This window comes from Xenopus laevis, chromosome 9_10L, assembly GCF_017654675.1.
Source record: "Xenopus laevis strain J_2021 chromosome 9_10L, Xenopus_laevis_v10.1, whole genome shotgun sequence".
NCBI lineage: Eukaryota > Metazoa > Chordata > Amphibia > Anura > Pipidae > Xenopus > Xenopus laevis.
Window position 1 is genome coordinate 117,932,268 of NC_054387.1, and position 27,064 is coordinate 117,959,331.

At 41.1% G+C, this 27,064-nt stretch overlaps 1 protein-coding gene across 4 annotated transcripts in view; it reads right to left on the minus strand.

Annotated features, from left to right (window-relative positions):
• Window positions 1–27,064, minus strand: part of caskin1.L (CASK interacting protein 1 L homeolog) — a 151,467-nt gene that overhangs the window by 38,886 nt on the left and 85,517 nt on the right. For all 4 annotated transcript variants that reach the window (XM_041577365.1, XM_041577366.1, XM_041577367.1 and 1 more), the window contains exons 3-6: window positions 11,955–12,052; window positions 11,339–11,484; window positions 10,167–10,262; window positions 8,494–8,624 (exon numbers count right to left, since the gene is read on the minus strand). In XM_041577365.1, coding sequence (XP_041433299.1) covers window positions 8,494–8,624; window positions 10,167–10,262; window positions 11,339–11,484; window positions 11,955–12,052 — 471 coding nt within the window. The remainder of the gene's footprint in view (window positions 1–8,493; window positions 8,625–10,166; window positions 10,263–11,338; window positions 11,485–11,954; window positions 12,053–27,064) is intronic.

Genomic DNA, 27,064 nt, shown 5'->3' on the forward strand with positions numbered 1-27,064 from the left:
CACCATCTCTCCCTACTATACCTGCTATCCCACAGTCACAGTCCCTTCCCAGAGACTATTATCCCATTGTTACTATAGGCACCATCTCTCCCTACTATACCTGCTATCTCACAGCCACAGTCCCTTCCCAAAGACTATTATCCACTGTTACTATAGGCACCATCTCTCCCTACTATACCTGCTATCCCACAGTCACACTCCCTTCCCAGAGACTATTATCCCATTGTTACTATAGGCACCATCTCTCCCTACTATACCTGCTATCCCACAGTCACACTCCCTTCCCAGAGACTATTATCCACTGTTACTATAGGCACCATCTCTCCCTACTATACCTGCTATCCCACAGTCACAGTCCCTTCCCAGAGACTATTATCCCATTGTTACTATAGGCACCATCTCTCCCTACTATACCTGCTATCCCACAGTCACACTCCCTTCCCAGAGACTATTATCCCACTGTTACTATAGGCACCATCTCTCCCTACTATACCTGCTATCCCACAGTCACACTCCCTTCCCAGAGACTATTATCCCACTGTTACTATAGACACCACCTCTCCCTACTATACCTGCTATCCCACAGTCACACTCCCTTCCCAGAGACTATTATCCCACTGTTACTATAGACACCACCTCTCCCTACTATACCTGCTATCCCACAGTCACACTCCCTTCCCAGAGACTATTATCCCACTGTTACTATAGGCACCATCTCTCCCTACTATACCTGCTATCCCACAGTCACACTCCCTTCCCAGAGACTATTATCCACTGTTACTATAGGCACCATCTCTCCCTACTATACCTGCTATCCCACAGTCACACTCCCTTCCCAGAGACTATTATCCCACTGTTACTATAGACACCATCTCTCCCTACTATACCTGCTATCCCACAGTCACACTCCCTTCCCAGAGACTATTATCCACTGTTACTATAGACACCATCTCTCCCTACTATACCTGCTATCCCACAGTCACACTCCCTTCCCAGAGACTATTATCCATTGTTACTATAGACACCATCTCTCCCTACTATACCTGCTATCCCACAGTCACACTCCCTTCCCAGAGACTATTATCCCACTGTTACTATAGGCACCCTCTCTCCCTACTATACCTGCTATCCCACAGCCACAGACCCTTCCCAGACACTATTATCCCACTGTTACTATAGGCTCCATCTCTCCCTACTATACCTGCTATCCCACAGTCACACTCCCTTCCCAGAGACTATTATCCCACTGTTACTATAGGCTCCATCTCTCCCTACTATAACTGCTATGCTACCCCACAGCCACACTCCCTTCCAATGGGCTATTATTTCCTCTGCTATAGGAACTTACATTTTAAGAGTTAACACTGAATACCTCACCCAAGACAAGCAATATGACAACTCCCACTGAACCAAATGCAAATACACAAAGCAACAAAGTCCTGTGTTGACATAAAACCATCACTTTATATTTTTACTGCCTAAGGAAATATAAAAATACAAACCAGCCGTATAAATCAGTTCTATTTACACTTACATTCTTATTGCAGTTGTTTTGCGTTGATAAATCTAATTCAGGTTTTCCATCTCAACTTGTAGAGAGAGAATAAAGGGCACACTGCTCTGTTTTTCACCAAGGCTTTCAATAATAGCTTACAGTTATTGGCCATTTACGGCCAGTGATATTATGAGTTATACGGGCTCTGACAAAAGGACATCTGAAAATAATAAAATGCTCTTTGTGTTTACTGCCAAATATTTCAACAGGGGAAAGTAACAAAGACTTATCCGCGTGTCTGTGGGAGACAGAGTAACCTGAATATAAGTGATCAGCCCGAGGCCGCAGACTGACTGTAGGATGGAGCCAATATAAATAGCTCCTTTATGTTTGTATTAGATTTCCTACAATATTCGGAGCGTTGTGCCGGCTAATCAGAATACAGTCATTCAGGGCTCGCTTGTGCATTAAATTTTTATTTTCTTATCTGCCAGCATAGAGCGAGGACAGTTTTTCCATTAATCCAACAGAGCTTTTTCAGAGACAGCACAGTAAAAAGTTCTAGGGATATTTTTTATTGAGATATATTTCTCTTTGTACAGCAGACTCGGCTGACTGTTAGGGTTGATCATAGGCTAGCGCTGGATTTATAGAGGGGAAAGTTTTATAGGGATGATGATATGCTACAATGGACATCTGATCTACATCAGTCTGTTTGGTTTCAGGTAGTGCCAGATTACAGGGGTGGTTCACCTTTACATTAACTTTTAGTATGTTATAGTAAGGCTGAGTCTAAGCAACTTTTCAGTTGCCCTTTATTATAAATATTTTCCTTATTCTTCTGACTCTTTCCAGCTTTCAAAAGAGGGCCACTGATCCCATATAAACACAAATGCTCTGTAAGGCTACAAATGCATTGTTATTTCTATTTTTAATACTGATCTTTCTATTCAGGCCTCTCCTATTCATATTCCAGTCCCTTATTCAAATCAATGCATGGTTGCTAGGGTAATTATGATCCTAGCAACCAGATTGCTAAAATTACAAATTGGAGAGCTGCTGATAAAAAAAGCTCAAACTATAAATATTGAATGATTGCAATACCACTCTCTATATCATAATAAAAGTTAATTTGAAGGTGAACAACCTCTTTTTGCTGCGCTCCCCTGCGTTCCGCTTTCTTCAATTCAACCGCAGGGGAGCGCAGGAGTAAACGCACTCAATTATTGTCAAGGGGGCTGTACTCACACAGACGCATGTACGCACCAAACGCAGGTGGGACGCAGCATTTCGCATTCCACCTGCGTTCAGTGCTTACATGCGTCTGTGTGAGTACAGCCCCCTTGACAATAATTGAGTGCGTTTACTCCTGCGCTCCCCTGCGGTTGAATGGAAGAAAGCGGAATGCAGGGGAGCGCAGCAAAAGGGGTTTTTTACCTTCGAATTAACTTTTATTATGATATAGAGAGTGGTATTGCAATCATTCAATATTTATAGTTTGAGCTTTTTTTATCAGCAGCTCTCCAATTTGTAATTTTAGCAATCTGGTTGCTAGGATCATAATTACCCTAGCAACCATGCATTGTTGCATACGTTCCCCTGCGGCTGAACAGCAGTGGAGTGCAGCAAAAACCACCCGTGTAAAAGATCCATTATAGCCTAAGCTTCACCTGACCTCTCTCTTAATTGATCATGTAGGGATGGGATTTAGCCTTTTTTGGCTGAATCCAAGTGCCTGGCCATACCGAATCCAAATTCTTTTCCTTACACAAACAAGTTTTAAGCATGGTTCTTTCTAACCTACATAATTCCTTCATAAAAGATTCAGAAAAATTCGGAATCCCAAATTAGTAGATTCGGTGCATTTCTACCAATCAGTGCATGACCAATATAGTCTATGAGGCAGAGCCACTTGGCCTTCTGAAGTCAAGACCTAGAAGCTAAACTGGCAAAAGGTCCAATAACATTGTATCCAAAGGACATATCAGAAGCATGGGCAGTATCCAGGCATTGGTCATGGCTGGCAATAAACAGTCCAAAACTAGAAGGTCAACCAGAAACAACAATTTAGGTCACACCCAGTAAGATCTATAATCAGGGGACTGAACCTGGGTCTTCAGGATTTTTTAAATCAGGCACCAAATTGCGGCATCGATGCATCTTGTGTTGTGACATAATGACGTTGTGATCGTGGGCCCCACCATTTTGGATCTGGTGCTGAAGAGAAGGGTCGGGATTTACTGCTTACACAATCCCAAGAATCCCAATTCATGAGAATTTGCAGGAAGAGTTCACCACCCCAAAACTGCTGGCCAACCACTGGCCCTATATAGGACCCTAGATAAGTACCTTCTTTGTGGTCTAACATTTGGTAACTCCTCCTTTCAATATAAGGAGAAATTAGATAAGGAATGTTCCTATTAGTCATCCTTCCATTATTTCAGGAATATGTTCAGCAGCATATGTAGGGCCTTAAATTGTGCCTTAATGGATTAGTAAACTTAAATATTACATTTGTCATCACAAGCAAATTAACAGGTAACATCTTTCCTTAATTTGGATCTTCATACCGTAAGTCTACTAGAAAATAATGTAAACATTAAATAAACCCAATAGTCTGGTTTTGCTTCAAATAAGGATTAATTATATTTCAGTTGGGTACAAGCTACTGTTTTATTATTACAGAGTAAAAGGCAATCATTTTTAAGAATTTAGATTATTTGGCTAAAATGTGAGACGGCTTTTCTGTAATTCAGAGCTTTATGGATAACGGGTTTCTGGATAATAGATTCCATACCTGCAGCCGACAGCCTATGTGCCTCTCCCTGCCACACCTCATTAATATAGAACTACTAAAAGGGAAAAACTCATTATAATAATTAAGTGCAGCAAAACAATGCAAATTGGGAACTGTAATTCAATAACAGCCGGAGAGTCACAGGCAGAAGATCACTGTGCGACCCAAACACCCACATATAACCACCCCACTTCATATTTGCAGTTTTTAGATTTCCAGAGTTTACATCTGGCTGATGCTTAGAGAATAATAATCACATTGTCTGGTCTGACAATTGTTTCCCTGGGATATTTACACTTTCCAGTGCTGCTAAATTTAAAGTAAAATTAAACAGATTTAATGGGTTAATTTGCAACGGTGCCTAGCAACAGCTGGCGGAACATGGCAGGTTTCCTAAAGACTGTTGCTAAGCTGAGATAATAATAAGTAGAGGGACCATCCTAGATAGTAGGCAATTAAAGGGGAAAATAATGCTGTGCTATGCTACTGAATTCTTAGACAAGATCCACTTTATAGAGCAGCATCTGTACAGACATTTGCAATAAAACCCAGGGTCAACAAGGCAGAATTTATAAGCAATATGCCAGAAAGCACTAACATGCTCAACCTAAGCCCCTCTTATTATTTCCATCAGCTTCAGTTGTTGGCAGGCTGACAGTTTATGGGGGTTGTTCACCTTTAAATTAACTTTCAGTATAGGGTTGACACCCGGCCGGTATTTTACCGGCATAGCCGGTAAAACACCTGCCAGGGCTGGGGCCGATATTACAAATTTACCGGCAATGTAGCTGCCGGTAATTTGTAATACCCTTTACAAAAGCCCTTGCCCTCCAGTAAAAACGTACATTTGTTTTTTAGATAGGGTCAGTGACCACCATTTGAAAGCTGGAAATAGTCAGAAGAAGGCAAATAATTAAAAAACTTAAAATACTAAAAAAAAATCAAGGCCAATTGAAAAGTTGCTTAGAATTAACCATTCTATAACAAACTAAAAAATAACTTACAGGTGAACCGCCCTTTTAAGAGCTCCTTTTACTGCAGAGCCCTGTAACAACCATCCCAGCTACAAGTACAACATTGGCGTGGTTTTTGAGGTTGGACCCACAAAGTAGTAGAGGCGGAGTCAGATTGTAAAAGGTTAAAAAGCTTACATTTTATTCACCATAATTAAGAACCAAGGCCTGAAGTGTTTCGTGTCTACCAGGGACACAAAAAATGTAAGCTTTTTAACCTTTTACAATCTGACTCCGGCTCTACTACTTTGATGGTCCAGGCTTGTGCCGGCCTCTTTTGATGGTGTTTGCTCCCTTTGCTACAGGTCTGGGGCGTGTGCAACTGGGCCCAGCATACTCAGTGGTAAGCTCATTTAAAGGGGACCTGTCACCCAGACACAAAAAGCTGTATAATAAAAGTCCTTTTCAAATTAAACATGAAATCCAATTTCTATTTTTTATTAAAGCATTCATAGCTGTTGTAAGCTGATTTAAACATCACAGCTGTCAATCAAATATTGTCTGCCCCTCCTCTATGCCCTGGGCATAGAGGCAGGCAGACAATTACTTTCACTTTCCATTCAGCACTAGAAATTGCTGCTCTCTCCACATTCCCCTGTTCTCTTCACCGTTTAATTGTGTAGCCAGGACATGGGGAAGGACATCAGGTCCCCCATTCTGGTGCACAAATAAGATTCTGAGATGATACAAGGCTTGTCTTAATAACAGTGTCCACAAAATGGCTCCTGCCTGCTTGTTATAATTATGAATTCCCAGACTGAAGGAAATACGATTCAAATAATTTATATAGTGTAATTAAAGTTCATTTTTCTTGACTGATGTGATAAAATAGGATTATGAATAATTTTTTTTGGGCGACGGGTCCCCTTTAACGCATTTAATACACTGCATGTACTGGCTCCGTTTTTTTATATTCTGTGGTTTTTGAGGTCTCAGATCCCTTAGATACATATTTGTGTTCAACTATGTTCTTTAGGGTGGTTTTGTATCCTACTGCAAATAGGCACTGCTGAGAGTCTTCTTCTTCCCCATAGCCTTCATGGACCTATACCAATTTTTTAGGCATTTTAGAGAATTTGTTCCATTCCTAGATCCAATTAGGTAATGTTAGGTATTTTCTACAGGGACACTACATTAAAGGGGATGAAAACACTACTGTTTAACCGTACAGAAGCCAAAGGCTCAAATGATGAAAGAGGATCCTTCAAAGAGAATCCAGCCTGTTCTGTGTATACTCAGTTCTCTGTTGAGGAGCGGAAAAAAAAGCAAAGGAAGAATTTTATTAAGGCCTTACATTGCTTTTAAAGGTGAAAAGTGGCTGTAGCCTTGGCATATACAATATGAGAGATGCCTATAACTCTCCAGTGGTTAAATGATGTTCTTTACATTGCTTAACAGCAACAACAGCAGTGAAAAAGCCTTGAGATCTCCAAGGTGATGGGGATACAAAGGACTACCGGATAATACAAGTTGCCACTTGAGATACAAGGAGAATGAAACTCAAATTAGCAGCAAACTGTAGGCAGAATAAAAAAAAAGGATGTAGGCTGAATCAAAATATATATATATAAATAAATTAGAACCAAGAAGATTCTTCCAGGAACAAAATTGAGACATTTACACAATCACATGAATGATGATTTAAAGGGGTTGTTCACCGTCCAAACACTTTTTTTTTTTTTTTAGTTCAGTTGTTTTCAGATTGTTCCCCAGAAATAAAAAGTTTTTTCAATTACTTTCTATTATTTATTTTTTACTGTTTTTCCAAAATCTAAGTTTAAAGTTTAGGGGGTTATTTATAAAAGTCCGAATTTATCTCAACATTTTCTGCTACAAACTCCGATCAAATCCGCTACAGTTTTTTACGCTTATTTATTATTACATTTTCCCAAACATTTGCTTTGCGAGAAATATTTTTTTATTTTTTCACGATTTTTTGCGATTTTCACAAATTTCAAGATTTTTCAGAATTTTCACCCGAAAACTCAGAAAACTTCAGGGAATTGCACGAAACCAGGGGCACAAATCATTGTGACTTCTCCCATTGACTTATATGCAACCTCGATAGGTCTGAGATGCCGGATTCTCAGATTCAGACTTTTCCATCCTCCGGGTTTAATAAATTCCGAACAATTCGGGATTTTTTTATATAAATTTTTCATGATTTTTGCATTCAGAGTTTTTATAAATAACCCTCTTAATGTCCCTGTATCTGGTGTTTGAGTCTGGCAGCTCAGTAATTCAGGAGCCGATTCCCTGTTTTTTATTCAGTAATTCAGGCGCAGACTCTAAACTGTTACAATTTTTCAACATTCAGTTGATACATTTCTCAGCAGCATCTCTGGAGTATTAGCAACTATTGTATCAATTCTAAAAGCTGACTTTAATGAAACCCAGAGATTCTGCTCAGCAGGGACAAAGATAAGAAATGTATCAACTAAATGTATCAATTTAATAGTTTACAGGGTCGGCGACCCCCCTCCCTGAGCTGCTTTAGAAGGTGAAAAACTTTACTGTTCAATATTAGAAAAACAGTGACATATAGAAAATAGAAAGTAATTGGAAAAAGTCTTTGGGGTAAATTTATCAAAGAGTGAAGTTCCGCCACTAGAGTGAAATTCTGCAGCTCTCCATTCATTTCTATGGGATTTTGAAAGGCGTATTCATCAATGGGTGAAAGTGAAAGTTCACCCTTTGATAAGTACGCCTATAAAAATCCCACAGAAATGAATGGAGAGTGGCGGAATTTCACTATTAATTTCACTCTTTGATAAATATACCCCTTTATTTATGGGGAACTATCTGAAACCAACTAGGCAGGGGCGTAACTATAGAGGAAGCAGACGCTGCGGCTGCTGGGGGGCCCCAGGAGGTATAGGGGCCCCATGAGGCCCTAATTCGTATACAATTTCAATAAATGTTGGTAAAATATGTCAATCTCTAGACATTTTGGGGGCCTGAAAAATAATTTGCTGTGGGCCCAGTAACATCTAGTTACACCACTGCAACTAGGTGTTTGAAGGTGAACAACCTCTTTAAAGGGTTAGCTCACCCAGATACTCAATCTGCCTCAAAGAAAGGGAAGGGAAATATTATGCAATATTAGAGGACCTTTAATGTTTTTTGCCAAGCTTAGAAGGTTATGGTATCACTCCTACCAGTCTAGGATGATGGAGGTTGAGGCTCACCTGATGATATCAATGTGACCATTCTTAGCAGCCAGATGCAAGGGGCTAGTTCCATTAGGGTCAGTGCTGTCTCCTGGCTTGGGCTCTAGCAATGCTGCACACATGTTACTGTTTAGCAATAGCTGAACGACCTGAAAGAGGTAAAATAGATTTTCTAAGTTAGAGAAGTGTGATCATACTCACTGTGGACATGTTAGATAAAGAACATGGTATACAAAGGCTTCTTCAAAACCCAATTTATGGACTCACTATAGATTCATTATACAGTCCCTGGGTTCTGCTCCAGCACCTCAGTTTGGGTCTGAAACACACCCTTCCCCAGTGTCACCCTTCCCCAGAGCTGAAACTGGATATTATTAAATTGGAGAGGGTCCACAGAAGGGCATCTAAGATTGTAAAAGGTATGAGGAAAGACTGGCCAATTTGGGGATGTAAGAGGTGCGTAAGGGGTGATATGATGACTATGTATAAATATATAAGGGGATCATATAATAATCTCTCTAATGCTTTATTTACCAGTAGGTCTTTCCAGCTGACACGAGGGCACCCATTCCAATTAGAAGAAAAGAGGTTCCGCCTAAATATTGGGAAGGGGTTTGTTACAGTGAGAGCTGTGAAGATGTGGAATTCTCTCCCTGAATCAGTGGAACAGGCTGATACATTAGATAGCTTTAAGAAGGGGTTGGATGGCTTTTTAGCAAGTGAGGAGGATAGTTCATAGTACAAGTTGATCCAGGGACTGGTCAAAATGTTTTGTTTTTTTTTGCCTTACTCTGGATCAACTAGCAATTAGGCAGGTTATAAATATATAGACATACAAGCACTGTCCGACTGGGATGCCAGGGGCCCACCAGAAAACCTTAGACCGTGTGCCTACTTTCCAAACTATTATTCCTCCTCTACTCACTCTTTATTCTCCTAGTCTTTTATATCTACTTACTATAGTCTATTGTTCGATTATTAAGCCTTTCTTTCTTAAAACAAAATAGGGAATGACTGTGAAATAGGCCAAATGGTTTGAAGCAAGAGGCCCACTGACATCTGGGCCACCGGGAGTTTCTTGGTGTCCCAGTTGGCCAGTCCGACACTGCATACAAGGTTGAACTTGATGGACATGTGTCTTTTTTCATCCTATCTTACTATGTGTTTGACTTAGGGATGCACCGAATCCAGCATTTGGACGAATCCTTTTGCCCGGCCGGACCGAATCCTATTTTGCATATGCAAATTAGGAGCGGGAGGGAAATTGCATGACTTTTTGTCACAAAACAAAGAAGTAAAAAATGTTTTCCCCTTCCCACACCTAATTTGCATAAGCAAATTAAGATTTGGTTTCGGTTCGGTATTTGGCCGAATCTTTTGAGAGGATTCCGGGGTTCAGCCGAATCCAAAATAGTGGATTTGGTGCATCCCTAGTTTGACTAAAGGCCCATGCTATAGAGTCTAATCATATAAATCCTACTGGAATTTCACACACTCCATTCAAGCTCAAGTTCAGGCTGTGAGTAAAGCAGGTGCTGAGAACCAAAGCAGCCTTTCTTCCTAATATCTGTAAGGGGGTACCTTGAAGCACTACCTTCTAATAAGTGAAAATTCCAACTATTTTCAAAAAAGTCTTTACAAGAGATTCTGAAGTAAAATACATGGTCACCAGCAGAAGGAATAGTACTTACCCCAACTCTTCCAAACTCACAAGCCAAATCCAAGGGAGTCTTTCCTGATATATCCATGATGCATGGGTTGGACTGGTGCTGCAGCAACATCTCGGACTAGACAAGAGATGCAGAGGTATTAGAAAAGTGCTCCCAAATTGCTTACTAATATACAGAGGATTGCACGCTGTTTAGTAGTAGCTGCCATTTTATTATAAGGAAGCATTTTATCAGCTTTAGATGCCATTAAAATCAACCCTACAATATGATTAGTCAGGCCACCTTTACTTATTTAATAGCCCTTCATATGAAGTCAAAGCCTGTATTTCTAGGATCCAAAGTCCCCTGAAAACAATTGGTCTCCTGCCTCTTCTAGGCCTCTTCTACTTGCCTATAGGACCTCTCCAGATAAATATGGAAGAAAGTAGAATAAGATAATAAAATCTCTGCCATGAAGCATATACGTAAGGATGTCAGGGCAAGGCAAAGCTAAGTTTATCTAAAAAAAACGTTACAGAATACTGACAGACCTGGCATTTAATCAATATTATATAATACAAATAATATAAGGTAAATACCTTATTCCCTAAATCCCATAAGTATCATTTAAACGTTAAGAACGGGAATAACCAAAAGTTCACCAGCTACAATTCATTACCTGGGAATATACTTGTACTAAGTCAAATTTATGAAATTTTTTTGTCTACTGAATTGTCATCTTGTTGTGGTTACACAGCTAAAACTATGTCCTCCCAAACGACTGCCCTATCCTAAAAGAATATTAAACCTGACGAAAAACAGGCTAAATATTTTTAAACCATGTATAGTCCCCAACCAGTGACTCACAAGCAAGATCCAACCCCTTGGATGTTGCTCCCAGTGGCCTCAAAGCAGGTGTTTATTTTTGAATTCCAGGCTTGGGGGATAGTTTTGTTGCATAAAAACCAGGTTTATGGCCAAGCATAGCCTTCTGTATGCTGCCAGTCCACATAAGGCTACCAAATGACCAATCAGAGCCCTTATTTGTCACCTCCAAAAACATTTTTTCATGCTTATGTTGCTACTCAACTCTTTTCACATTTGAATGTGGGCTCACTGGTAAAAAGAGGTTGGGGACCCTGGTCTTGACCAATACCAATTAAGCACACATTACAATGAATCCATCGTAATCCCAAAAAGAAGTGCAACCTTACCACATCATAATGCCCATGCTGAGCAGCTTGGTGCAAAGGGATCTGTCCCTCATCTGATGGAATATTCACAGCAGAGCCAGATTTGAGGAGCATTTTCATTGGCTCTTTCTTGCCCTGCCATGCTGCGTAGTGCAGTGGCCGCATCCCTAGAAGAAAAAAAATTAAGGTCAGATCTGCAGGATGGACCATTTCTGGGGAATTTCTATGTTCTTGGCTGGCAACCAGAATCAAGAAATCCAAGAAGGACCAGCCATAAGGCTGTTCTGCTACCTTGTAGGTACTACTGCATTTTGTAAAAAGTAACGAGTATACATGGGAAAAGCATACCACGGTCTTGGCAATAACTCAAAGCAACCATACAGATATTGGGTTTCAGTAATTAAGCCAGGAGAAACATTTGCCCTTTATGGTTGGTTTGTGTCCATGCAGGACATTTTACTAAAATAAAGAATTCAGGCCTGACTCTTGAAACTAGCACTTGGAGGGGTTTCATCTACATAGTATCATGGTGGTGGTCTTTCAACATTCAGGGGATAGAGGAAAGCCAATTTGTAGCTTGACCTTATAGCCCAAAGGATTAAAGTGTATGGAAGATTCTTCTCTCTCTGTTTCTGACCTTTGTTGTCTTTAATATCCACCGCAGCTTGGGCCTCCAGGAGCAGCGAGATGAGTTCAGTGTTCCCACTAAGGGCAGCATGATGGAGGGCAGAGAATCTACAATGGAAAGAATTTCAGTGTTAAAGAGAAAATTATTTAATTTATTTATTGATTTGGAAATCAATCTGTATGTTTTTTCCCCCTCAATATAACAAGGTTCTTCTCGTGTCAGGGAGACACTTCAAACATGACAGCATACGAACGTACATGTTCTACAATGTTTGATGCTATGATGCCACAGTGATGATGTCACAATAGACCAGTGGTTCCCTAACTGTGCAGCTGCCACACCTTATGGTGCTCAGAGCCTTGGCTGAGGAGGGTCCCAGTCTGAAGGTTAATTAGGCACAGATTAGGGGAGAATGCCTGTTTGGTCTATTGGATCTTGGATTTAAAGGGAACTATGGTCTGATGGGCTGGTCTGATGTTCTTCTGGTTAGGAAAAACATTAGAAACCCCAGATAACTTTTCTCACATGTTTCCTAGACACAAGAACATCTGGCCAGCCCTCTTTCCTTCTTCAAACAAGCTCCTTGACTAGATCATGGTTGAAAACTGTCCATCAGGTGGTTCTGTTGCATTCATATTAACATATTAACAGTACGTATTTCCCTTAACAACTTAAAATCTTAAAATTAAATTAAAATGACAATTCCAAAAGTATGCTTTTGCATTTTGCATTGTTATTGAACAGGATGAACATCACCTTTCCAAAGATAAATGTATTCTAATGAACGGGGCACACAGCTTGGGATTCCAAATGCAAGTATAGGAATACAGAATGCATACACATACAGTAACTTATTTTCAACATCCCCGTGGCAAAAAGCCTGTGGAAGGAGAAGTACAAATGTGAAACGTTACTGATTTGGGCTGCTAGTTCTACCCCAGGGATCTTATCAGCATCAATAATGAGATGACTAATCATCCCGTGGTTACCGACCTCTGCTGTTTTTGAAGCTGATTAGAACACGAGGGGTAATGTTAGTAAATTCCGTGCCACGGCCGAATAACATTGCAAAGTTTGTTCAAGCAGCAAATCTGTATGGAAATTCCCCACAGTGCATCTCGTCTGACAGAGCTTCTTCTGTGCCAGAGGATAGAAAGCATTGTCAGGGAAATTACGGGCATCGCTGCCAAAAGGGGGTGAATTTAATTTAACATGGCCCAGTAGCGGTGCCAGCAGACAAACAGCATTAGGAAAGGCATTGCAACTCTGCGGAAAGACTAAACTGCAATGTTCTTATTATATATGAAATATTAAATGGGAAACATACCCTATTTAGAAGTTCCCCTCCCTTTATTTTCCCTTGGATATACAGTAAAGTATTGGTGTATTCGTTTATTGCGCACTTATGTCTGTATTTTAAGGGGCAAATTCATCAAGGGTCGAATATCGAGGGTTAATTAAACCTCAATATTCGACTGGGAATGAAAATCCTTCGACTTCGAATATCGAAGTCGAAGGATTTTGCGCAAAATGATTAAATCCTTCGAATCGAACGATTCGAAGGATTTTAATCCAACGATCGAAGGATTATCCTTCGACCAAACAAAGTTAGCCAAGCCTATGGAGACCTTCCCCATAGGCTATCATTGAGTTCGGTAGCTTTTAGGTGGCGAACTAGGGGGTCGAAGTTTTTTCTTAAAGAGACAGTACTTCGACTATCGAATGGTGGAACGATTTTTAGTTCGAATCCTTCGATTCGAAGTCGAAGGTCGAAGTAGCCCATTCGATGGTCGAAGTAACCAAAAAAACACTTAGAAATTCTAAGTATTTTTTCTTCTATTCCTTCACTCGAAGTTAATGAATTGGCCCCTGAGTCTATACGTAAAAGCAGAGGTAAATCCAAACAAAATGATTGGGCACACAATTGCTTGGGGCACCACTGTGCCACTGTAGTGTGCTTTCAAAGCACACATAAAGAGGCTTATTTATGGGTTCCAATTAGAGGGCAGTACCATGGGTCCACTACCATAGTGCAGTAGTTATCGAATCGAGGAGTGGGGGGCAGGGCAAAATGGAGGCAATATGGTAACGACAATGATACATATACTAATGTTGCCAAATCGATGTACTCTGAGTAGCAGTGTCAACTAGGCCTGCAGGATACCAGGACGTTTCCCGATGGGCCCTGGCTTTTGCTCTTTCTGGAGGACAGAGCATTTACTCTTTTCTACCCTTGCGTTTCAATTATTCCTAGCAGAAAGAACTGAGTTATTGCCATAAGAAAATTGGGACTGAGCTCTTGCCATAAGATGAGAACACAGCTCTTGCCATAAGACAATGAGAACTCAGCTCTTGCCATAATATAATTAGAACTGAGCTTCTGCCATAAGACCATAAGAACTAAGCTTTTGCCATAAGACAATGAGAACTAAGTTATTCCCATAAGAAATTTAGATAAGACCATGAGAATTGCGCTTTTGCAATAAAACCATGAGAAATGAACTCTTGCCATAAGACCATGAGAACTGAGTTCATTATAAAGACCATGTGAACTGAGCTCATCATAAGACAATAAGAACTGACCTCTTGTCATAAGACAATGAGAACTGGCATTTTGCTATAAGACAATGAGACCTGAGCTCTTGCTATAGAAACACAAGAACCAAGCTCTTTCCATAAAACCATAAGAACTGACCTCTTGCCATAAGACAATGAGAACTCAGCTCTTGCCATAATATAATTAGAACTGAGCTTCTGCCATAAGACCATAAGAACTAAGCTTTTGCCATAAGACAATGAGAACTAAGTTCTTCCCATAAGAAATTTACAACAGAGTCCTTGCTATAAGACCATGAGAATTGCGCTTTTGTAATAAGACCATGAGAAATGAACTCTTGCCATAAGACCATGAGAACTAAGCTCATTATAAAGACCATAAGAACTGAGCTCACCATAAGACCATAAGAACTGACCTCTTGTCATAAGACAATGAGAACTGGCAATTTGCTATAAGACAATGAGACCCGAGCTCTTGCCATAGAACAATGAGAAATAAGCCATGAGACCTGACTTCTTGTTATAAGACCATGAGAACTGAGTTCCTGGCATAAGCCATGAGAACTGACATCTTGCCATTAGGCAACGATAACTGACTTCTTGCCCCAAGACAATGATAACTGAACTCTTGCCATGAGACAGTGGGGACTGACCTATTGTTACAAGACAATACAACCTGAACTTTTGCCATAAGACCATGAGAACTGGCCTCTCACCATAAGACCATGAAAACTGGCTTCTTGTCATATGACCTTAACAACTGACCTCTCACCATAAGAGAACTGAACATGAGAACTGAATTTTTGTCATATGACCTTAATAACTGACCTTGTGCAAAAAGAAAATGAGAACTGGCATCTTTGTAGAAATATTACTACAATCTGCCATTGGATAATCAGAACTTACCTCTTGCTATAAGACAATGAAAACTGACCTCTTGCTATAAGAACACTAAAATACCTCTGTGCAGATGGTCAGTTTTAAATTAAGAACATTCCCAATGACAATCATTTACAGAGACACTGAACAAAACTAGAGGCTTTCACCTAGGGTGTTATTTACGAAAGTAAAGTTTATCTCAGTTTTTTATGAAAACAAAGTCGAACAAACTCCCATCCATGAATTGAATTCATTTCTCAATAATTCATCTTGAAAAAGTTGAAGCAAAGAAATAGATGCAACAAAATCGAGCTGCAATTTGAATCATATGACTGATGCTCCAAAAACTCGACTTTATCGAATTGTCGCTGCGAAAACTCAGTTTTATAAAACCCCAGACTTAATAGGATTATTCAGAGCACATGACAATGTCAACAAACAACTTCAGAGACATCTGTCATTGAAAACATGACCTCAACAGGACTAAGATAGAGCATTTTTGGATTCAGATTTTTAGCAACTTTGGGGTATTATAAATCTCTAAAAACTCAACCAGATAAATTTGAGGTTTAATAAATGGGTCCCCTAGTGTAAGAAACATTTGTCAGGTATATAGTACCCATTCGTATAAATATATAGATATATATATATATATATAATTTCAGATTTACACAGAAATAACATTACCAGCCACACTAATAAGGTTCGGGCCAGGTGGCAACCTTATTTGTTTCTAGCTGGCGTTTCTGGAATTGTCACATTATCTGGACATTATCTGGTTGCCTATGATTACGTGTGGAAACACACGAAACATGTTAGGACATAACATGTTTGCTATTTGGATTTTACCGCTGCCTGGAGTCCCGTAGAATGCATGCCATTCGTCTGGTCTTGAAGCGTTGGTGTCTCCCCTTGCTGAGGGTTCGGGGCGCAGCACCCGGCCCACCGAGGAAGCAGTGAGTGACCCTAACATTTGCACGTATTTGGATATATGTCATTAAGCAGAGGGTTTGGGGCATGAGCATTTGGGAATTGCTTTGAATAATTTAAATGAAAGTTGGCGAATCTAATTACCCCGCATGTGCATCTATATTTTGTGTTTTACATATCGGCAGGGGGGTTGGAGCACTCCGATTTTTTTGTGTATTGCCCTTAGACATTATCTGGATATTGTAATGTCTCTGTCTGATTCAGTCAGCAGGAACCCATAATCCAACAGTGGGCCAAGTCTGGAGAATGTGAACCACGTTGTGGCTTTGAATACACAGACAGAGCATAAATTTAAAACTCTTTGAAAATCTCTGAGTATAAAAACAGCTGTTTATGTTTTCATGGTTTAAAACAAAGCCGCTATTGTCTGTTTTTTCTCGGTACAGAAAATAAAGGAGAGGAACTAAAAACACACCATTTAGAAAAACGACCAGCGGCTGTCTTGCAGACATAGGGAAGTGAGATGGATTCTAACAGGGCATAGGGTTGCCAATACCTGTGTGCCATAGCTCTAAAAACAAAGTACAATTGTCAGGCATAAGCCATGAAATATGGCTTCTTCTACAGAGAGCTATGGAGACCTTCCATGACCATGACCATAGGGAGGAGCCACAACCTGGACTGAGAAATGTTGAACAGCATTAAATCATCCCCTGGGTCTGATATCAGAACTTTCTATGAATATACACTAAGGCCAGGAGATCCCTCAGCCTAACAGCAATGTCTCCCTTCTCAGTAATGTCAGCTTTCCGCACTTGAATCAAGGTCTTTGGCCACACCCTATTCCATTTGGCCACTCCCCTTGCTTCACTGCTGCCAGGGGTATTAAAAGGATGACTCGCAAAATCCGGGAAGGCAGACAGGACCACCCTCCCCCATCTTGCTTTGATTTAATGCAGCAGAAAAAAAAAATCAGATGGTTTCAATGACGTCAACCTATAGATGAACTAGTCATATAAAAGAGCAGGACAGGCACCTTTTATCATTGATTACGTGCTGCTTATACGTTGGCATGGAATGGTAGAGAACCTTTTAAAGAAAGGAGAGGGGAAGTTTCACTTTGAAATTGACTTTTAGTATGATGTAGGCAGTGGTATTTTGATACAATGTGCAATTGGTCTTCATTTTTTATGTATTTTGGATGAGCCAAATGTCCCACTCTGGCCTATAGAAGTGCAAGAATGTAGTGGCTTATTTGCACATGCCTAAGGGTCAGATATACATGCTGATAAAGCTAAACATAAACATGAACTTACTGCACCAAAAGCATAATAAAACAAATGATGTATGCTTACAAAGGGGGTCACCATCTTGTAACTTTGTTAAACGTCTTTGCAAGACCAAGACTGTGCACATGCTCAGTGTGGTCTGGGCATAAATTATCAAAACAGCACAAGTCAAATAATATCTGCCAGAAGCGGATACAGCAAGACTGATTAATAATCAGAATATACAGACTGCACTGGGTCCTGTGTTGGCATGTAATCTAATGTGGATTTTATAGTTTTTGTATTGTTTAATACAAACTTTCTCCAACTCTGCAGAACCAGTGGCTGCAGCAAAATAATCCTCCAAATAGAATCCCAGTTTATCTGTTTAAATCTGGCTCCATGATCTTTGTCCCTGCAGTTGGAAAACAGTAAAGGGGATGTAAAGGCAAAAATAAAATCCAATACAAATCTCTACACAGTCGCCGACTGCTTTACAGAGAAACAAACAAAGCTGCTTGAGTTCTGCATGGCTGGGAAGTAAGGCGGGGCTCCCCCTGCTGTTCATAAGTATGATTGTTTCCCTGCTCAGCAGTTAGGGACCGTCTGACAATTCCTATCCACACCAGTAAATGAAGGGAGAATTTCACTGCATACAGGTTTCTTATAAAAATGGTACACATTTTTTAATTAAAATATATTGGAGATAGGTTTCTTCTTCATTAAACAAAGTAAAAATGGAATTTTATTTTTTTGCCTTTACATGCCCTTTAAGTTCTCAGAATGTGATTTATACAGGTGCAACTTGCATTTTAAGTGCAGTTTAGGGTCTGCTTCCTCTGTGGTTACACCCCTGCTGCTGATGAGTCCACCTCTGCACAAAATACTCCCCTCTGCACCACATGATTAGCTCCTTCTCATGGGACAGAGACCACTTGTCATTTGGGTGCATATGCTATATTGAGCAGACTTCTAGGGCCCAATGCTCATTCACACACAGCACCCCTGCTCGAATATTTAAAGGAGACATATAGCATAGAGCAGGAGAGCCCAGAATAAGTGGCAGGTGCACTTAGATACATTTGTGACAATTTAAGATAAGCAAAGGAACAATTGTAACAATTTAAGATAAGCAGGTCTCTTGGGGGAACTGTGACTTGCAGCTTAAAGGGCAATTGGCCTTCATTAGCAAAACTGTAATAACCACAGAAATATGTTCAAACTTTCATAACCTGACAAATTTTGTAAAATGAACATGGTAATTAGGGGGTGTGGCCACAAAATGTGTGGTCAAAACAATTGTTGCACTCCACACAGCAAATCTTTTTGTCCCTCAGGGGACAGCAGCCTCTAAAACGCCGCTGCCTGCTGAGACGTGTGAGAATGTTATTGGGGGCCACAAATTTATAGAGAGATTTATATATCAGTTTACAATAATCCTGGTTTCGCTAAAACAAAGTCCCTAATCTCACACCACAAAAGGCAAAGGAATAACTATACAATGAATGGGGCCCTGAGCAGATTTGGGGTGTTTGGCTGTAACTGGGCACAACAGAATGAATTGGGGGCAAAACACAAATTGTCTGGCTTTTTACATGTTCAAATGTTGGGCGGTAGGTGCATCCAATAAGGGAAAATGCCAGTTCATATTGCTGGTTGAGGTGGAATATAATTCTCATTAGAGCTAGAGGGCAGACTGTATGCAGATGGAGCACCACTTCATCGCCATGTACACCAAATACCCCTCTCATGGTGGCTGGCATTAAATCATTATTATTATTATTATTCTTTGTACAACAGTGTCCGTGTTGAGTGTTTGGCGGCACCATTCCTGCAGCAGTGATTCTAGTGAGCGTCTAGTGAGTCACATTCACCAAGCAACAGACACACCCCCCGCTGGCTTCCATTTGTTTAGGAGAAAGGGCACATTCACACAATTATCATGTCAACTCCCAGGAGATGGGTTATCTCCTCTGTGATACATCCACCACCACCACGCAGGTTACACCAATGTGTCACAAGTCTTTAACACTGAGCACATTTACCTCATTTCCCCAGCGTCAATAATTTCTCAAGTTATAAAAAGTCAAATTTGCAATAAAAAACACAACTTTTTTTTTCAGTAAAAGGGTTAGCTGGCAGATTTTCTTATGTATATATGTATGCATACATTTATTTGTAAAGCGAGCCAATCCGAATCCGAATCCTGCTGAAAAAGGCAGAATCCCGAACCGAATCCTGGATTTGGTGCATCCCTAATATATATAAGTATAGATATAAATATATACAGAATCATTTCAGGACAAAGAGCTTAAGTGCTATGTGGTAAGAGACACATGTGCCCGTGGAGCTTACAGTCTATATAGTGGTCCTAATGGGAAAGGCTTGCTCACTTTTGCAAGAAACAAATAGGGGAATAATAGTAAATCGAAAATCCCCCACTGCTCAGAGGAAGGTGACTGATTGGCTAATAATTGAGGGACCCCATAATTACTTCATGTCAGCAGAGATTTGAAATCCTCCTATTGGAGAAAATGGGATTTGCCCATTGCAATAATTGGGGGGGGGGGCATGCTATGTTAGTATTTTGGGACCCCATAATTATTGCATTTCAACTCTCAAGCAAAAGTTTGTAATCTTACCATACCATTGCAAAATGGCCAAATCCCATCTCATAACAGCCCATGGATAAATGTATCTCTAAATGGGTTCTTCACCTTTGAGTTAACTTTAAGTATGATGTAGAGAGTGATATTCTGAGACAATTTGCGTTGGTTTTAATTTTTTATTGTTTGTGATGTTTGAGTTATTTAGCTTTAAACTCAGCAGCTCTCCAGTTTGCAATTTCTGCAATCTGGTAGCTAGGATCCAAATTAGCCTAGCAACCATGCACTGATTTGAATATGAGACTGGAATATAAATGGGAGAGGGTCTGAATAGAAAAATGAGTAGTAAAAAGGAACAATAACAATACATTTGTAGCCTTACAGAGCATTTGTTTTAAGATGGGGTCAGTGACTCCATTTGAAAGCTCGAAAGTCAGCAGATAACACCCCCCATTTTAAATTTTTCAGGGGACCAGAAAAAAATTGTGTAAAGTCCAGGAGAATGTAAAATCAGGGTATTTGCATAATATAGGTGGGACCACAAAACAACAATGTAAAATGAGGGAAAAAGCTAAATCAGGGGATGTAAAATTAAGGTTCCACTGTAATTAAAATTTTTTTTAAAAAAACTATAAAAAAAAACCTATGAAGACCAATTGAAAAGTTGCTTAGAATTAGCTATTCTATAATATACTAACGGTTAACTTAAAGGTGATCCATCCCTTTAAGAGCAATTATGGCCACTCCCACTATATGAATAAATATAAATATGCAGACAAGTTCTCTGTGCGGAATAGCCTGTCTATGTGTTTTATTAAATGAAAATAACTGTAACCCTGCTTAGAATGCCCCTTAAAGTATATGCATGCTGTGCTACTGAACATTAACACATTTACACCCACCCCTAGCAACCCTGCATCCTATTCTTAGACCCACCCCTAGCAACCCTGCATCCTATTCTTAGACCCACCCCTAGCAACCCTGCATCCTATTCTTGGACCCACCCCTAGCAACCCTGCCTCCTATTCTTGGATCCCCTGGGCAAACTCCCTGATATGGCACTGTATGGGTTACCATGGATTCTTCTCTTGAAGTTTTCCTTTGTACATTTAATATGCAGAGGCCAATACATGGAAATAATGTCAAGAGACAATTGGCCAGCAAGCAACACCTACCGTATGTTTAATTAAGATAGTGATAATGCAATCAAGTTGAGCACCCATATAGGGTCAGTCCACACAAGCAGATTCAGGGAGATTTAGTCGCCTGGCGACTAATCGCCTCTTCTTCTGGACGACAATCTCCCCGAACTGCCTTTGTGTGCCTTCTTGTGTCTTCCCGTCCGCTATAATGCCTCACGAGGAAACAGGGTCGGACTGGGGGGCCCACCGAGACTAATATCCAGGGCCCCCTCCGACCCCCCCACCGCCCCCTCGCCCCCCTATATGACACGCCGAGCGCGCATGGATAAAGGCTCCTAAATCAACAGGTGCTGAGCGAATGCGCAGACGGCGCTGCACCTGAAAAAACTTATTTTTTTCTCTCGAATCTTATCAGGAGAGGGGACTGGCCCAGCGGCGGCCCATTAAGGGTCAGGCCCACCGGGTTTTTTCCCAGTGTCCCGCCAGACCATTCCGACACTGCGAGGAAACTTCTGGCGACTTCGGAAAACGAAGCGCCGCGTGTGCTTTAGCGGATGGGAAGGCACACTAAGGCAGTTCGGGGAGATTGTCGCTCAAAAGAACAGGCGATTAGTCGCCAGGCCACTAAATCTCCCCGAATCTGCTTGTGTGGACTGACCCTTATAGTAATTATGGGCCAGTAGTACGAGAGCAGCAAAAGAGACAAATGAATGGTTATGAGATGAGACTGAGATGCTGCTGTACAGTTGATCTGCATTTACAAAGACCAGGCGAAGACTTGTAAGAGGACTAAGAGGCACTTGAGCAGGTAGGGGGCAGGAGGAATACATGCCTCCACACTTCTTCCCCCAGGGGTGCTGCACCAATGAGGCAAGTTGAGAAACTTTAACTGGCAAATTGCAGCATCCTGGACCCCTCTGCAGACACCATGGATCCTTTTTTAGGCTTTTTGCTTTTTGATGCCAAGGCAAAACACATGGTCAGAGTAGTGAGTGTGTCACAAGCCTTTGGGTTGCTATATCCCCATGTGTACTGATATACAGTACCTACACATAGGAGTAACAGGAGGCAGGAAATACACAAGAATTACACAGCAAAAAGACAGAGTTACTTAGCACTCAGAGTAATCCACAAGAGGCAACTTTGGAGGACTTCGCAAAAGGAAAGAGATTCCGAGTGCTATCCCGCCGGCGATTTTCATTCTAGCCGGCGGAAGGGAGGGGAAGGCAGTTTGGGGAGATTAGTGGCCCTGAAGAAGAGGAAATTTGTCGCCGGGCCACTAATCTCCCCGAATCTGACCGTGTGTCTCTGCCCTAAAGGACATTATATTTTGGGATTCTCTACCTGCCCAAGGCAAGCACAGCCCTTTAACAGGGAATTTCTGTTTCTCTGAAGATGCCCCCAGGGGGATGTTTAAAGGGGATGTAAATACAAGTTAAAAGAATACGTTTTTATTGATCATAGTTAAAAGTAAAAATGCATCTCCATAGGCCCTACGTGTTTCGTACCTGCAAGGTACTTAATCATGGGCTCTTGCAGGTACGAAACGCGTAGGGCCTGTGGAGATGAATTTATACTTTTAACTATGATCAATAAAGACTTATTCTTTAAACTTATACGTTTGGCCTTGTGGATTCCTCTGAGTGTTGAGTAGCCCTGTGTTTTTGCTGTGTATTTCGGTTTGCCGCTCCCTGAAGCTGGGGGTCTGGTGCACCTGGACCACATGATCAACTTGGTGAGCTATTTGGTTTTTCATTCTGGAGCACCTTTTAACTCTTTTTTTTAATACACAGGAATTGCCATTATACAGCAATGCTGGGTCATACATGCATAAGTACAAGCCCATGCACAGCAAGCAATGAAACCTTCTCTGTGGTACAACTGAGGCAACTGCTGCTTGGCAGTCCAGCCTATTATTCCGTCTGGCTTTCACAGCAAAGCAATAGGAAGAACAACATAAAAAACCCTAAATGCAGGGAAACAGAATTAAAAAAAATGCCGTAGTTATTACTATAAACAATCTCCGATCAAGGGTTTTATCCAAGTCGGAGAGATAAGAACGAATCCAAGATAAAAGGAAGCAGTCGGCAGTTCCATATGGCAATTTGGTAATTAGCATGCTGGCAGGCACCGGGGAAGGCGGGTTATATACCATATTCATAGATGTTGCCTAATTAGCGAGCCAGATGCTGCAGCTCTTAATCAAAAATCATTCTGTGCCACACTCACCACCAGGTGGCGCCCACACATGCTGTTCTCTAGGACCCACTCCCAGTGTGGCTGAATGGGGGAATGTCATGTTCCAGCTATCCCTTGTACTGACCGAGAGGCAAGCCATCCACTGTTATTATAATTATTATTCATTTATATGGAGCCGGCATATTCCGCAGCACATTAAAACTCGTTCCAGGCTGGAATTGAACCTTTGACCAAGCGCTGCAAGGAAGCAGGTTTTAAGCAATGGTAAGTAACTAAGCTTTAGAAAATAGCTAGCGTCCGCTATAATGGATCAAAAGTCAGAACCAATAGTGCAGAGAATATAAACAGCTAAACAAATACTGAGATAACAGTATAACAGCCACTGAAACCCTTACACACAGACAATTAGACTGGAACAGTGCCGGGCACACAGAAACGCCAGTGACCCATAATACTGAACTTGTCGGCTATAATAATCCCTCCATGGGCACGTGGCTGCTGGACGTTGCTGTGCCATTAAATAACAGGGACAAGAACACAACACAGCTGAGAGCCATTTCACATTCGGATATCCAAATCAATTAGATGCCAGTTGTTCTTCTGCTCTTTTTTTCTCTGTGGGTAGTTCTCTTAACCCTTTAACTGCCAACAGATGAGGTCCGGGGTCTCAACCCCATCTCAGTTTAGACTGTAAGATGATTCCAGTGTCAGATAATGAAGAAAATACATAATTATCTCTATATGTAAGATAACAGCAAGATGCCTGACGGGGTGCTGGGAATCAGCATTCTCATTGGTCACTTCTTTTGCATTTATAATAAAGTTTTTGATCAGTAGAATTCTCGTTGGTGAATGTTCTTCTATAATATATATTCTATAATTATGTTTTTCGGCAACTTCTATAGAAAACTAGGGGCATTGTGAGACAACTGGGTTTACATACCCTTTAAACATCCCCCTGGGGGTCAGAGAAACAGAAATTCCCTGTTAAAGGGCTGTGCTTGCCTTGGGCCGGTAGAGAATTCCAAAATATAATGTCCTTTAGGGCAGAGACACACGGTCAGATTCAGGGAGATTAGTGGCCCGGCGACAAATCTCCTCTTCTTCAGGGCCACTAATCTCCCCAAACTGCCTTCCGCCGGCTAGAATAAAAATCGCCGGCGGCATAGCACTCGGTATCTCTTTCTTTTTGCGAAGTCCTCCAAAGTTGCCTCTTGAGGAAACTTCGGGCGACTTTGGAAAACGAAGCGCTCCGAGTGCCAACCGCAGCCGATTTTCATTCTAGCTGGAGAAAGGCAGTTCGGGGAGATAGCCCTTCCTCTGGATAATGTCACAAATTCTTATGGTGTAATTTTAATACATTTGTTCTAAAAAGCAGAGGTATTTTTAGAATCTCATAGAACGAAAGCCTAAAATAAGAATAACAACCCCCCAATCTCCATCCCGGCCTTTCAGGAACTAATTAATTCCATTCGGCGCACGATATCCCCGGCCTCATTAACACCTCTGCTTCTCCAGCGACTCACGGCGCATTTGTTTGGGAAAGTGTTGATAACTTCAGTTGTTAAACCAAAAGCTGGCCTAGATTTATCTCTTTGCACCAACACAAAATACAAATAAAAAACCCTCTATGAATGAAAATAGAGTGGAAACTGACCTTCAAATGAAAGGGGCGCCATTTTAAAAAATTTTTGCATAACGAAAGTTAATTTCCTGCTAGACAAATTTTCAGTACCAGGTATGGGACCTGTTATCCAGAATGCTTGGAACCCGGGGGTTTTTAAGTCTACTAGAAAATCATGTAAACATTAAATTAACCCAATAGGCTGGTTTTGCTTCCAATAAGGATTAATTATATCTTAATTGGGATCAAGTACAAGCTACTGTTTTATTATTACAGAGAAAAAGGAAATTATTTTTTAAAATCCGATTGTTTGATTATAATGAGTTTATGGGAGATGGTCTTCCCGTAATTCTGAGCTTTCTCGATAAAGGGTTTCCAGTGGATAATGGATCCTATGCCTGTATACAGTAACTGAAAATTGGTTAATAATATTATCAATCTATTACTAATGAACAAAGAATACGTCCATACAGGGTCGGACTGGGGGGCCCGAGGCCCACCGGAACTGCTGGTCCAGGGCCCCCTCCGGCCCCCTACTGTGACGCGCCAAGCTCAGCGCTCAGCGCGAAAAATGTTTTTGGCCTGTCGGGGGCCCAAGAGGGTCAGGGCCCATCGGTTTTTTTCCCGGGCCAGTCTGACACTGTGTCCATAGTAGTGATGTTGGGGTCGGCCTGAAACCAGTACACAAAATCTAGCAAACTAGCAAAGATTGCAAAAGTGCTTAGAAGAGTGCTCTGAGAAATGTTGTTTTCATTTATTTTGAGGTTTTACATTTCCTATAAATCAGAAATTCCTGCATTAGAGAAGCATGGCCTTCTGTCCCAGTGGTTATAGACTTGGTATATAGAGAAAACAATTCTGACTTGCCCAAAGTCACAATGATCTAGCATTAGCACATTATCAGGAGCTGTCTACATTCACGGTGCTGATGCCAACATGATGTATGTGTCACAGGATCTCACTAGGGTTATGTGTGCTGGCATGCTGCAGTACTCCCAAATGACATTCAGAGAATAAAACAATCCATGCTCTAATAACACATAGTTCATTAATAAGTCACCTTCAAGATCACAAAAGCAAGTTCACAGAGGCTGTGATAGTGGAGCAGTCAGGAGACTACAGGGAAATCTGGGAAGGAGTTATATTGGGAGGGTGCACACGAGCATTGAGGGTATGGAAACAATGGACAGCAATGGTGGGACCTTATGGAGATATGAAAAGGAACTGTGAGTGACAGGAGATCATAGGGGGAACCACAAAACATCTGGAGATGAGTTGTGAAGACACAAAAATTGGTGAAGGTTCATTGTGTAGAGGGACTATATGGAGATTGGAAGAGGAACTGTGAGTGAATGGAAATCACAGGGTGGACCACAAAGAGATTTGGAGATGAGTTGTGATGACACACCGATTGTTGAAGGTTCATGGTGTGGTGAGACTATATGGAGATTGGAAGAGGAACTGTGAGTGAATGGAAATCATAGGGGGGACCACAAAGAGATCTGGAGATGAATTGTGAGGACACACAGATTGGTGAAGGTTCATGGTGTGGTGGGACTATATGGAGATGGGAATAGGAACTGTGAGTGAATGGAAATCATAGGGTGGACCACAAAGAGATCTGGAGATGAGATGTGAGGACACACAGATTGGTGAAGGTTCATGGTGTGGTGGGACTATATGGAGATTGGAAGAGGAGCTGTGAGTGAATGGAAATCATAGGGTGGACCACAAAGAGATCTGGAGATGAGTTGTGAGGACACACAGATTGGTGAACGGGCATGGTGTGGTGGGACTATATGGAGATCCAAAGAGGAACTCTGAGTGAATGGAGATCATTGAGGGAACCAGAAATAGATCTGGAGATGAGTTGTGAAAACACACAGATTGGTGAAGGTTCATGGTGTGGAGGGAC